Source organism: Aquarana catesbeiana, linkage group LG01 (genome assembly GCF_042186555.1).
Source record: "Aquarana catesbeiana isolate 2022-GZ linkage group LG01, ASM4218655v1, whole genome shotgun sequence".
Lineage (NCBI taxonomy): Eukaryota > Metazoa > Chordata > Amphibia > Anura > Ranidae > Aquarana > Aquarana catesbeiana.
This window is the reverse complement of record NC_133324.1, coordinates 334,371,893-334,386,424: the sequence shown is the minus strand read 5'-3', so window position 1 is coordinate 334,386,424 and position 14,532 is coordinate 334,371,893. Positions and strand designations below refer to the sequence as shown.

General features: G+C 42.7%; 1 protein-coding gene across 5 annotated transcripts in view; it reads right to left on the bottom strand.

Annotated features, from left to right (window-relative positions):
* CHD8 (chromodomain helicase DNA binding protein 8) overlaps positions 1-14,532 on the bottom strand; it is a 116,096-nt gene that overhangs the window by 36,099 nt on the left and 65,465 nt on the right. For all 5 annotated transcript variants that reach the window (XM_073631569.1, XM_073631597.1, XM_073631605.1 and 2 more), the window contains exons 18-26: positions 13,427-13,622; positions 12,658-12,825; positions 12,366-12,548; positions 6,341-6,451; positions 3,682-3,875; positions 3,398-3,597; positions 3,119-3,275; positions 1,490-1,579; positions 956-1,059 (exon numbers count right to left, since the gene is read on the bottom strand). In XM_073631569.1, the coding sequence (XP_073487670.1) occupies positions 956-1,059; positions 1,490-1,579; positions 3,119-3,275; positions 3,398-3,597; positions 3,682-3,875; positions 6,341-6,451; positions 12,366-12,548; positions 12,658-12,825; positions 13,427-13,622 (1,403 nt within the window). The remainder of the gene's footprint in view (positions 1-955; positions 1,060-1,489; positions 1,580-3,118; positions 3,276-3,397; positions 3,598-3,681; positions 3,876-6,340; positions 6,452-12,365; positions 12,549-12,657; positions 12,826-13,426; positions 13,623-14,532) is intronic.

The window sequence follows — 14,532 nt, the reverse complement described above, 5'->3', positions numbered from 1 at the left end:
TTAAAGTAGATGTGAAGTCATTTTAACATATACAGTGTTTTCTAATCTATAAAAACATATAGCTTTCAATAATCCACAATCTACCTTTTTATAAGATGGGGGATCATGGACCTGCGGGTGGGTGTGACCGTCTCATCAAGATTGGGAGATGAGAGTGGGGCTGGGGACCCACTGGTTGGGGCAGTCAATTAAGAGAAGAGGGATGGTGGGAGGCGTGGCTACAAACTGACTGCGGAAGATACAGCATGCTGTGCGCTTGAACAGCGTGCCTGTAACTTCAGATGGGATGAGAGGGGACGCAAACTAGCCACCTTAGACTGGCTTCAGTGCATGTTCAGTTTGCAACCAGGAAGAAGGGACGTGTCAGGATCAACCACGTACTACATAAAAAGTAGAATAAAAAAAATTACATACTGGTGTGAAAAAATACAGTCAAACGCTTTAAAGAGACAGATTTTTTTTTTAGGGTTACGAGCACTTTAAAGGCTCATATTTCCTAAATTTTTGTAATCTGAAGGTTGATAAAAATTCAGCTATTGTAATGTCTATTTAAAAAAAGAAGTAAGGCCAAAGCTTTTTTTGGCCATATTTCTCATGTAGCCAAGAGCAAACTAAAGCACGCTGTCAGCTGATGTCACAGAGCTGCTCCAGTCTCTGAGGATCCTGACAATAATGTCAGGATCTACCCAGATGCCTGACCAGCAGCTGGCTCAGCCTCGCAGCGCGCCACTGAGAGCCGGAAACTCCCACCTGGCGCTCCAGTGAGTGCTAAAGAGGCAGAGCAAAGAGTTGTGACCGACATTCACCACTCTGCTCAAAGTGGACGCGAGAACTGACTGATCAGAGCTCACGCGATCGCTCAGTTCTTGGCCTTAGGAGGTGGCAAGGGACCGATGCTGCAGCCACAAAAGGCAAGTATGCATTTCCACCCAACCCATCTCCTTTAAAAACTCACCATGTTTAAAGACTCCAATAAGTAAAGATTTGTCAGCCTCTCTGTCCCACCAAAGAGCTGGTAAGTCAGCTTGATCAATTTGGGGGACCCATAAGTTGATCTCTCTGTAATAAAAGTTCATAAATAACACAAAATTACCACAGAAAGGAAGATATGGTAAAGAAAAGTACATAGCAAAATGGGGATTAATGCCATAAAAGTGATGCAGCAGCTTTACTGAAGTCCCCCCAAAGTGTCCTTTGCAGGATATGGAGTGGAGATAAAACATTTTGAGTAAAAATCCAGAAAAACTATAAAAAGGATAAATAGCCTCTTAGAAAATTATCTTGTACGTTATACAAAACACACAGTAGATAATTTCAGTTCCAAGAAGAAATAATAAATGCAGATTGTCATTTATTGTAGGAAGATAGATATTTGTTACCCAGCTTCCTCCAAAACCTGCATTGTGTTAAAAGTTAAAGATTGATGGGGGAAAGCAATCAGTAACAAAACAATTTTAATATTTAAAAAAAAAAAAAAGAGTAAACTTACTTGGCATCAACTCCACCAAGCACCTTTATTGCATGGCTTCCAAACACTTCCTGCCGCAGATAATATAACATTCGAACACGCAGCAGAACCCTATGAAGGCACAAATTAAAAGAAAGCTGTAATTCAACATTTATTACACACGTTTTAATCTAGCAAAGATTTCAAAAGGAGATTTATGCATGTATGAACAGTTACTTCAACTTTAAGTATAACTAAAAGGCAACTGTTTTTTTTTTTTTTTTTAAGTTTTGGATAGGGTGGAGATGGATAAGAACCCTTGTCAGTTTTTATTGCTGTCTGTGCCACCACCAATGACATTTACCTTCTTTAATTTGTCCAGTTTACCATCATCATTGAAAGTGAAAGTAAAAGAAAATCCCAAATTTTGGGTTGTCACCAGAAAAGTAATAGAGGGGAAATCTTCCAATGGGGACACCAGTTCTAGTGACCTGGGGGTCCCCAAGGAATTCCCTTAATTTGCAGGGATTTACTCTCAATTCCTGTTGGCTATGGGACAGGAAGTGAAGGGAAATCTCTGCAATGGGACACAGATGGTGAAAAAAAAAAAAAAAAAACATTTGGACGTGGGTTCCCTCCCTCCCTCTATCCAAAAAAAATGAATAAAACGTTTTGCCTATAGTTCTACTTTAAATCTACTCAGCTTGGTCATACACAGGCAGGGTTAGTTGCATAACACAATCTAAAGGAAACTCCTCAAGAAATTTGTATTTATATAAATCCATGACATCTATTTAAAACAGAACTGCCACACAGCACAGCTAGGTGGATGACACCACAGCTAAGGAACTCAGTGGTGTTCCATCTCCACCATCAGCATGTGATTTGGCAGCGAAAGATCAGCAGCAGATAGCCATAGTGATAGTCATATTTCTACCCTCTGCACCATGATCTTGATCAACACATCTGAATGCAGCACCCCTGCCCCTAACCTCTTCCAGTCTGAGCGCTGAAGTACACACAATTTTAGCGGATAATAAAAAAAAATCCGATTCAGGTACTTACACTAGCAACATAAACAAGGATTACATTTTAATGAAAACCAAAAGCTGCATTCAGTGTTTTTCCTTTTAAATCTACCTGGAGTTCAACTTTAAGCACAACTATTTTTCCCCATATATGGAGTGCAAATGATCTGATTAGTGATGCACAAGAAAAAGATAAGCCGACTTCTAATATTAATGCCAATAGGCAACAAGAGATTGCAAAAATGAATTAAAAGGCCAAAGTTCACCTTTAGAACATGTTACACCCGCATCTAGGGCATAAACCAGTTCCAGCCCACCATTCCCCATCCCTTGAGCACCTGCCCTTCACTTTTTAAGCAGACCCCAAACCGGTCACATTTAAAATACGTAGGGCTGTGTGAAGCTCTGCTGATCGCGGGTGCAATGCTTTGCAGGCTCCAGTGGGAAACCATAAAATGTATATCTTTTTGCTATGCACAAATATGTGCATTATTTGTGTTCATTAAAATGTGAACTTGGCCTTTAAACACTAAATGTTCAGTTTGGATAAATTGATCATAGAACCAGATCATGTGTTTATAATGCTGAGATCTCTCTGTAAGGACAATTATCAAGGTTTTTAGCAGCTAAAACCTCTTCTTACTTGTTGCACTGGTGCTTTAAATGCTTCTTATAGCCCTCATCTTGAAACAGAGTGTCAGGGTTGTACTTCCGAATCCATTCTGCTTTGTGAATATCAAAGCTGCTCTGAGACTTTACTTTTTTGCCCTTGCGTCCACGAGGTACAGGAATGGAAAGACCTAAGCGTGTAAAAAAAAAAAAAATCAACATAATGACCATGTACATTAACTATTCTATTTATAATTTTGGAACAAGCAGAGATTTGTGAAATCAGTGATTGGACAAGCAGAATCAGAATTACCTGAGTGGTTCTGCAGCTGCTTGGTTTTGCCATTCTCTGCAGGACTGATCAGATCCCAAATAAAGCTTTTAATGTTCTCATCCCCCCGATAGTGCAATAGACAATAAACCAAGATGGCTCGGCAAATTTTCTCCACATCCCGTTCTGTCATACCTCGTTTGAAGCGACCATGGATTAAGATATCACGCCACCGACCCCATCTAATACAAGATTGGGCAATTTCAATTATTATTCAACAGGATTTTAGAACAAACTCAAAACACTTCTTCAGAGTAGTTTCTCACCCATAGACAAGAAGGTGCTTCTCTACTCTAAAGCAGTCTGTGCGACCATAACCATTTTTGCGGTCTTGCCGTCGAGCTCGTGGGCGATCATCGTCATCACTTTCTAGATCTGAAAACTCTACCATATCATCATCCTTATTACTGAAGTGCCGCGTCTGTTTCCTGATACGGGGTGTGTCTATTACCAGTGTGTTCTGTAAGAAAGAGAAAAGCCAAATTACTCAAGGTTTCCACAACCTTCTCATTTCTTCAATTCAAAACCCTTTTATGGCTTAAAAGTGTAAGTAAAACCTAACCATGAACTTTTCTTTTTTGCTTCCTTTCGACCTGCTAAATACACCAATGAAAGTATTTTATTTGTCCAATAACTGTAAAAACCTGTTGATTCTGCCAGAAATCCTGTGAGCTAACTTCCTGTACTCGATCCCCGTGCACAGTGATGTTATCAAGAGAAGATCATGAAATCTTTGGTTTACCTGTAAAATCCCTTTCTTGCAGTACATCACAGAACACAGAGAATCTTCATATTGATTACAAAAAGGTTATGCTGCCACCTTCAGGTGACTTGGCACTGGCACGCACAAAAAAGGAAATACCCTCCTAGGCATAACACTATACTGCTAGGCAAGGTTTCAGTTTTTGTAGCAAGGCATAAACCACAAAAGGCAGAGGGGTGCCATCCCTCTGTCCTGTGATGTACTCCAAGAAAACAAATTTTACAGGTAAACCAAAAATCCAATTTTATCACACATCCCAGGAGATAGTATCTTAACCCCCATTATGATAGGTATGTCCCAAAACAGTGAATATAAGGGAAAGGGAACACGGCAACAAGAAAACAGGTCCCAAATAACTAAACCAGAATAGGTTAGAACCTCATGCAGCAGGTGTTATATTTGGAAGATGCGTGACCCTTCAGAGCTGCATGGAACAAACAGACCCCCAGGGGATATATTGCACAGAGGCTGTGTCCAGGTTTCTTCCTACATGAAGATATATGGGGAGCCCTTACCCCCTACAACCCCCACCTCTCTCCCACAGTCGAGACAGGGGCTGGTGACAGATATGTAGGGACCCATGCTGGGAATAGCTTTCCAAGTAAGCTGAGAAGGCACTAATGCCAACACCAGGGTGCTGGTTACCCCAGAGAGATTTGCTAGCAAGTCTGTCAGAGTCCCCTACCCCGACCAGGAAAAATAGTGGAGCTTTTAAAACATATGCTGTGACCTGTGGTCCCCCAGGGGATGTTCTGCCACGACCTGTGGTCCCCCAGGGGATGCTCTGGCGAGTCATAAGAGGGCCAATGAGAGCTGCAGATGAGTGTGTGTAAATCCAGGACGTGAACAGGCAGCAGCTTCATCTGCCCAGTTAAAATGATCGCAGCTAGACTCAATGGAGGGAATTTTCTGCAGCATATTTGGCAAGTACAGAATCACAATATATATATAAAACAATATGCAAAATGGTTGGAGGGAAGCTTCAGAATGGCAAAGATGTTTTTACTACAAATTATGTGAGCATACTGCAAGTCCTCTTTAAGTAGTTCATATTTTAAAACCAACTATAGTATATAGAGAAGTTATATTACCTACAATGTGATAAACTGTACTGTAGCATTTTAAAATTTGGTCAATTTTGTTCTACTTTTTTATAAAAATATCATGTATAGTTTTCACTAGGTATATAAACCAATCATTTTACAGGTTTGATGCATCTAATAATAAAGCCAAGCACTCTGAACTTGTAGACCACTTCTCTCTAAGCTGAGGTTTGTCTCTGCTCACAATCATTTGGGTGTCGGCATCTCACCTAATCATCTGCTAATCAGGCTGGTTTACAACAGACTACCAAGGCTATTCACAACATGGCAGTAACTCAATGTGAAAAAAGCAGCGCTGTTCTAGGTAGGTCCACTCAAGCCAACACCCCACACTTCTCCAGCGTGTGTGCAGGCCCAGTTTGCACATCTGTGCAATGATCAAAGGAAAATCCATATAGCCACACTGAAACACCAAGGTCCAATTTAGTAATCTGGAATCAAACAGCATAAAAACACCATACAGTAGAACAGTCGGGGACAAAAGGTTCATGCTATGGTCAGCGCTTAGTCATAACCAAGGGCTAAAATTTGCGCAAAATGCGTGAACCTTTTGTCCCCCACTGTGGAACTGTATGGTGCTTTTATGCGGTTTGATTCCAGATTAATATAAAGCGGACTTTGGTGTTTCAATGCGGCCATATAGACTTTCCTTTGATCATGGCAGTAATTCAGTGTGCAGAAAAGCTGGTGCTATGCCTTAAGTTTACAACCAACTACAGTAGGTACAAGAAGAAATGTAAAATATTCATGTGTGTTTAAAACTTGGGACATCTGCAAGTAATGGTTAAACCAATAATTAGCTTACTAAACACTCCACTCGTCAAATGAAGAGACAAACGTAATAATTACCGACAGCCATTCGCACCTATGTTATGGCTAATGGGTTTTAAATGGCTGAAGAGCAATACCTACAATAATCTGAGCTTAGACCTCCATTTCTGCACATGCACATTTATTAATGGTTTAACGGGTCTGCCTTTGCACTCTGTGACCCCTTATTAAAGATCACTGTTAATTGTCACATTTTTTTTTTATTTATAATTGATACTTAAAACTCACCTTACTGTTAAGCAGATCTAGATCTAAATCTGCTTTTTTTGCCCACTTCTGCCAAAAGTTTGGATCATCCAATGAAATGTCTGTCCTGTTTTCAGATGCTACAAAACTTGCCTAATACAGAGAGAAAAGTGTTATCAAAAACACGAGAAATCATAAGAAAAATACTCAATATTCACCTTTAAAAGGAAAAAGCATACTTTGTCTCGAAGCACAGGCTCTAAATGAGCTTGTGATTAAAAAAATACCCGAGGAAACCACCCAAGTACTTTGCAATTTATTGTGATATACCATCCACAAAATGTTTCATGCATTTACTTTCTTTATCGTACATCACAGAACACAGAGCACCATAGTAAATCACTATGTGGGTATATAGGCACCTTCAGGTGATGGACTCTGGTATACCCAATACAGGAAGTTCATTCCCTATATAACACCCCCTCCTACCAGGAGTACCTCAGTTTTTTCGCCAGTGTCTAAGGTGTTGGTCACGAGTGCAGATGTGCTCTGAAGAGCTCCAAACTGGAGGGATCCAAGGTGGATGGTACCCGGGCCTCGTATAGGAAGCACGAGGTTTTGCCTGTAATGCCTCCCTTGCAGGGCTGGACCTCGGGACCCAGGGCTTTTTGGTCATGCCTACATTATCTCAAGTTTTTCCGGGCGGGGTGCTAATACAGGTCCAATGGAGTGGAACCCCAATAAAAAAGGGACCCGGTCCTTGAAGGTTTGCCAACGCAGCCCGCCGTGATGGGGGAACTTTGGATCTGTCTGTTACCTTATCCTCGCTGCAGGATCTGCTGTAAGGGAAGAAGCCTAGGAACTGTAAAAAGTCCACCTATGGTCTTTTCAATGCACATACCTTGATACGTAGCTTCTCAGTCAGCTCAGTGTCCAGCTAAAACAGCATGTGTGTGGTCTCAGCAGCCAGGGGGGTGAGTTTTCAGCATGTTCTCCCCCCTGGGGGAACTAAGGGGCTGGGAGGTACAACAGCAATTTGTACTTTGCCCCCTCAGGGGGTGCGGTGGCAGCTTCCCCGTGTTGTATTTATTTTACAGCCTTCACATGCCTAACGGAGTGAGCTGAAAGATTCCCCACAATAGCCATAAAAGCTTCATTTTCTCCCCAGCCCTTGTCCATACTTGATTTTATGAGGACAGAGCCTCCCCTCCTATGCGTGCGCAAACTGCTGTTAATTTGAAACGGGGGGGGGGGGGTTAGTGGCAAGGGGGCATGGCTTAGGCGCTGCGCCGTGTGCAGGACGTAGCGTCCACAAGGAGCACACGGCGCAGGTGATGGGGTCGTGTGTAGAGCTTAAACCTGAGGCATTTAAACAGACGCTTCTCATCAATAGAAGATCTCTAACAGATGCACTGAAGAGATGGAGGTCTGACACACAGGACACAGAACGCTGGGGCACGTAAGGGATGCGCACACACTATAATATATATATTACACACACACACACACATATATATATATTATACCCCCAGGCGCTGGGAACTCCAGTCGTGCCACCACACTGTCATCCTCTCCGGAAATACCAGATATGCGAAGCCAGGGTGAGTCATTGGTACCAATTGGTGGTGCAGCTGCTTTTCACATCTCAGCCCCTGCATACGTTACTGAAGATGCATTTTCCTCCGCCCTGCAGGGCCTAGAAGGAAGATTAGCGACTTTAATCGCATCCTCCATCCAAAAGAATAGGAAGCGTTTTAGATCCCCCCCACCTCAGACCCCTTTACAAAGGGAACAGTGGGTACAGAACGAGGCGTTACCCTCAGGTGATCAGGAGGAAAAAACAAACAGATTACTCCTCTGCAGAGGAAACAATGGTAGATGAACCCTTTTCAGCCTCGCAATCTGAGAAATTGTTGGTACAATCTCTTACGAAGATGGTTCGTTCTACTTTCACGTTACCCCTAATGGAGTCTGCTGAAAGTTCAGTTTCTTCCTTGGGTTCCTTAAAACTTTCACAACCTTTTCATGTGTTTCCTGTCCATGCATTACTAGAAAAGCTTATTTATGCTGAATGGGATCACCCGGATAAGCATTTTCTCCCTCCAAAGAGATTCTCAGTTCCCTATCCCATGGAGGAGAAATTCACCAAAAAAATGGAACGTACTAGCTGTTGACGCTGCGATTTCCAGTGTGAATAAAAGTCTAACTTGTCCAGTAGACAATGCACAAATGCTTAAGGATCCAAGAGATAAACGGTTGGAATTCCTGTTAAAAGCCTCTTTCTTTGGCAGGTGCCGTTACTCAGCCTGCAGTCGCTGCAAAAGGCATCTGACAGGCCCTTAAGGAGGTCCCTGCACAACAAGCCCGGGATTTGGCCGAGCTACCAAAAGCATTAAGTTTTGCCATAGATGCCATGAAAGACTAGTACACATGTGTAGGATCCTGTGGTTAAAAAATTGGTCAGCCAAAGCATCTTGCAAAAGGCTCCTGACTTGTTTTCCTTTCCACGGGGATCGGCTATTTGGGGATGATTTGGACAAATACATCCAAATGATTTCTAGTTGGAAAAGTACTCTTGCCAGTCAAAAGAAGGTATAAATGCCCTTCATTTAAGCGGACTCTTTCCCCTGCGCCAGGGGCATCCACCTCTAAGCAGTGGCGACAGGCTCCGCGGTCAGACCCTAGAGGAAAACCTCAGGGTCAGGCCCAGAAGAAAGCCTGGGGCCGGAAACCTGCAAAGCAGAATTCCAAAGCTTCATTATGAAAGGGCGCCCCCCCTCGCCACAGTGGGGGGGGGGGGGGGGGGGGGGACTTTTGCAATACTCAGAAGCCTGGCAAGAGGAAGTTCAGGCCAGATGGGTCATCTCCACGGTGTCTCTAGGATACAAACTAGAATTTCGTGAGTTTCCAGTGTCTCGTTTTCTGAGATCAAACGTTCCCAAAGATCCAGGGAAAAGGCAATCTCTGTTACAGGCACTAGGCAGATTACTGGCTCAGGGGGGTGATCATACAAATCCCCACAGAAGAGCAAGGTTTGGCGTTTTATTCAAACCTCTTTACGGTACCAAAACCGAATGGAGATGTCAGACCCATTCTAGATGAAAAGAATCTAAATCAGTTCCTGAAGAGCCGCTTTCGCATGGAGTCTCAGGTCAGTGGTTTCTATCCTACAAGGAGGAGAACTTCTGGCGTCTATAGACATCAGGGATGCATATCTGCATGTCCCTATATTTCCCGCTCACCAAAGGTTTCTGCAGTTCGATGCAGAACAGCAGCATTTTTTTAGTTTGTAGCCTTGCCCTTCGGGCTACAGCACCCCGGGTGTTCACAAAATTGGCCCCACCTCCAGCCAAATTAAGGACACAGGGCATAACAGTCTTGGCGTACCTAAATGATCTATTGCTAACAGACCAGTTGGTGGCTCATTTGGAGCAAAGTGTACGCATTAGAACCAGTTACCCGGAAAATCTAGGTTGGATTCTCAATCTAGAGAAGTCTTCCTTAAAACCGCTAAAAAGGCTGGAGTACATGGGCCTGATCATAGACAGCCCAGAAAAAGGTGTTCTTGCCTCAGGCAAAAATCAACTCCATAAGAGCTGGTGCGGATGGTCAGATCAAAAGGAGATCCCTCCGTTTGCCTTTGCATGAAGTTAGGAAAGATGGTGGCTTCATTCGAAGTGGTTCCCTATGCCCAGTTCCATTCAAGACTGTTGCAAAACAGTATCCTGTCTGCTTGGAACAAAACTATTCAAGCTTTAGGACTTGCCAATGCGGCTGTCCCCAAGGGTGTCCCAAAGCCTCAGTTGGTGGTTACTAACCCAGAATCTGCTGAAAGGAAAATCCTTCAGACCAGTTATCTGGAAAATGGTAACTGAAAGACGCCAGCCTTTTAGGCTGGGGAGCAGTGCTAGAGAAGCCAGTGCGTCTGGCTCTGAAGGCCTGGACTTTCAGGTTACGGGATTGTTCTGTCAGGATCCAATCCGACAATGCCACACCTGTGGCCTATATCAATCAAAGGTGCACAAAGAGTCTCACAGCGCAGACAGAGGTGAACCATATTCTAACTTGGGCAGAAAGGAATGTGCCGTGCCTGTCAGCAGTCTTCATTCCAGGAGTAGAGAATTGGCAGGCGGACTACTTGAGTCGCCAGCAGTTATTCCCGGAGGAACGGTCCCTTCGCCCTGACATTTTTTGGGCTGTTTGCCAAAGAGGGGGCCCCCATTGGACCCAGATCTTCTGGTGTCCAGATTCAACATGAAGTTAGTCAACTTTGGGTCCAGGACAAGGGATCCACTCGCATGCGGAACAGATGAGTTGGTGACCCCATGGGATCAGTTCACACTAATTTATGCATTCCCCGCTATTCAGTTGCTGCCACGATTTCTTTGCAGGATCAAGCTGGAAAGAAAGCCGGTAATTCTGGTAGCCCCAGCATGGCCCAGAAGGTCCTGGTATGCAGAAATCGTAAAGATGGCAGTGGAGGATCCATGGTCCCTTCCACTACGGCCAGACCTACTCTCACAGGTGCCGATATTCCATCCTACCTTACGAACGCTAAATTTAACGGCTTGGCTTTTGAAACCCACATTCCGAAGAAACATGCGCTTTCCAGGTCAGTTATCTCTACCTTGATTACAGCAAGGAAGCCAGCTTCCAAAACTATATATTAGAGAGTCTGGAGGGCTTATGTTTCCTGGGGTGAATCCAAGGTTGGCACCCTCGGAAGTATATCATAGGCAGAATTCTTGCCTTTCTACAATTAGGGGTAGAGATGAAATTGGCCTTGAGTACTATTAAGGGCCAAGTCTCAGCTTTATCGATCTTATTTCAAAGACCGCTTGCTTCACATTCTTTAGTCCAGGGTGCACGGGGTGATGCGGCTTAATCCACCAGTTAAATCACCTTTGAGTCCTTGGGACTTGAACTTAGTTTTGTCAGAGTTACAAAAACAGCCATTTGAACCAATACAACATGTTTCCTTAGTCCTTTTGACAAGGAACTTTGTGTTTTTGGTTGCTAGATCTTCAGCAAGGAGGATTTCGGAATTGGCTGCTCTTTCTTGTAAAGAGCCATACTTGATTATTCACGAGGACAGAGTGGTGTTGCGCCCTCCTCCAGGTTTTTTGCCAAAAGTGGTCTCAGGTTTCCACCTGAACCAAGATATTGTCCTGCCATCGTTTTTTCCCCAAAACCATGTTCCAGGGAAGAGATATCACTACATTGTCTTGATGTGGTGAGAGTGGTCAAAAGTCCATTTAAAGACAACTGCTCAGATCCGGAAGACAGATGTCTTATTTGTACTGCCAGAGGGTCCTAAGAAAGGACAGGCAGCACCGAAATCCACTGTCATTAACTGGATTCGGCAAGTTATAATTCAGACTTATGATTTAAGGGGTAAGATTCCACCTTTTCAAGTCAAAGCACACTCTACCAGGGCAGTTAGTGCTTCTTGGGCAGCGTCTCACCAAGCCTCCATGGCTCAGATCTGTAAGGCCGCAAGCTGGTCTACAGTACATACATTCACCAAGTTTTATCAGGTGGATGTAAGAAGGCATGAGGATATTGCCTTTGGACGCAGTGTGCTTGTAGGCAGTATAGGTCCTCAAGTCGGGGGTGCCCTACGGGTTGTCTCTCCCTTCCCTCAAATAGCATTGCTATGGGACGTCCCACATAGGGATTACTATGGTGCTTTGAAAATAGGATTTTTATAACAGCTTACCTGTAAAATCCTTTTCTTGTAGTACATCATGGGACACAAAGGTCCCGCCCCTCTTTCTGGGGGTTAAGTATATTGCTTTGCTACAAAAACTGAGGTACTCCTTGTAGGAGGAGGGGTAATATAGGGAGTGAACTTCCTGTATTGGTACATCAGTGTCCATAACCTGAAGGTGCCTATATACCCACATAGTGATTATTATGGTGCTTTGTGTCCCGTGATGTACTCCAAGAAAAGGATTTTACAGGTAAGCTGTTATAAAAATCCTATTTGTTATATTAAAAAAAAAAAAAAAAAAAAAAAATGGATCCACCACATTCTATATATTTTACCATTCGAACAGAGACCAACCTTAGAGAAGGTGGAACCTTTGCCTTCAGACTCTATTGTTATAGTGGTAGTTCTTCTTAATAGAATTTGATCAATATCTTCCTCGCAAAACTTGGAGCCTTCATCATCTTCATCCATGATGGCTGCATAAGCACCTTTCCGTAGCAAGTCTTCAATCTCTTTCTTTGTAAACTGCTGGATGGGCTGTAGAATAGCCATTTAAAAATTGAGATTATTAATCTAGTTTCTAGAATTTCCAAAATAACTATATAGTGTTTTGTCTCTGCTCATCTCTATCAAATATCATACACACCCCACTCAGGTGGTTTTCCCGACCACTCATAGACTGGAGCACAGCCTTGTCCAGTCCTAACTTCAAGCTGGCCTTGTCAAACATCTCTCTTTCATAGGAGTTTCTGGTGATCAGCCGGTAAATCTTAACAGCCTTGCTCTGACCAATTCGGTGACAACGTGCTTGTGCCTGAACACAAGAGAAGTCTATCAGCTTACAAATATGACTAAATGCAATTAGAAAAGCTTGGAAAGTGAACTAGATCTTACAGCTGCAAGTTACTTCAAGCACAGCCAGCAACAAATCAGTTTTTTTCTGGACTTGCCGAAATCAATAATCATAACGTTTTTTTAACCTCATATTATCACAAGAAGATTGCAGCATCTGACACCCAGAAAACGGCTTATGTCCAACTCGCTTTTTTCATGCTGATAGCACAGGTTACACAAAATAATGGTACTCCTTCAGCATCAAAGAACAGAGTTTTTTTTTTTTTTTTTAAGGTTTGTCTAAGTATTACATGCAGTAGTGGGTCCACACACAGTTTACACCACCACCCCACAAGTTCCTAAACTGCGAACGAGGAGCCTTTTAACAAGAAAAGGAACTTTTTTTCTAAAATTGTTTTGGGATTATGTTACATGGCATGTTTAGATGCAGCTCTTGCCGGTTGTCTTCTATAAGCTAGCTACTGTTTCCATAGTCATTTCAAGTACTTCATTGCAGTTCTACAGAAGAAAGAGAAAGGGAGTGTGACAGAAAGATATAGCACAGGGATATCTGCTTATACCTGAAGGTCATTCTGAGGGTTCCAGTCAGAGTCAAAGATGATACAAGTGTCTGCAGCAGTGAGGTTGATACCCAGCCCACCAGCCCGGGTGCAGAGCAAGAACACAAATCGATCAGAGTCTGGGCGGCTGAATCGATCAATTGCTGCTTGGCGCATATTACCACGGACTCTACCGTCAATTCGTTCATAAAGATACCTAGGTTTTAAATGAACACAGATCAAAATTCAAGTCTTAAGAATTAAATTGTAAGGCCAAACCCTATCCCCCTTTAAAATGTTAATATGAGCTATTTAAAGCACAAAAATATAAATATTTTATATATACATATACAGACACAGACACGCACGTAAAATTATGACTGTGAATCCATATACACCAGAGGTTGACCATCCTGGCCAGAGCACTCTAGTCTGATTGGACGCACCAGCTCATTTTCTTTCTACTACCAATCTGTGCATGAGAATGCATGCGATGAGAGGTGTAGGTTCAAACTGGTATTAAACCTAAAAAGCAAAAACATTTTTTATATTGCTTCTTATTTGATGGCTGAATTTGTTTTTGTTTGTTTTTTTGGTTTTCTTCTATTTTCATCTAGTCATTTGGCCAATACATCTGTTTTTCATGAACAAGCACTCCAGCACAATGTATCAGTTGCGGAGATGAAACAAACCATTTAACACTAACAAGGGTGCATAGAATGATCAACTTTTATTCATTCATGTCAAAAAAACTTTTATCCCAAAAGAAAAAGAACTGTTTGATGATTATAAAGTACTAGCTGGAGTTTGCCTTAAATTTGTTAGGTGTACTAGCAGATTTAAAACACACCAACACTGCCTCAGACTGACAATGTTGCTTTATAAAAAGGTGCCCCCTGTGCTCATTCATACAGAGTGGGGGAACTCTAACACAGGTGTGTTACTGGCCAGATCACTAGGTGAAAACAGGAGGGGAAAAAAGCCTAAGAACAGAAAAAACTTATACAGCCACCACATCAAATGATTGGTAAGCTGCAATATTCCTTTTTTTATTTTTGGGCTTAATACAGCTTTCATAAATTTTCTGCCATCATAGAACAAAGAAAAATTATTTTAAGGCTTTATCA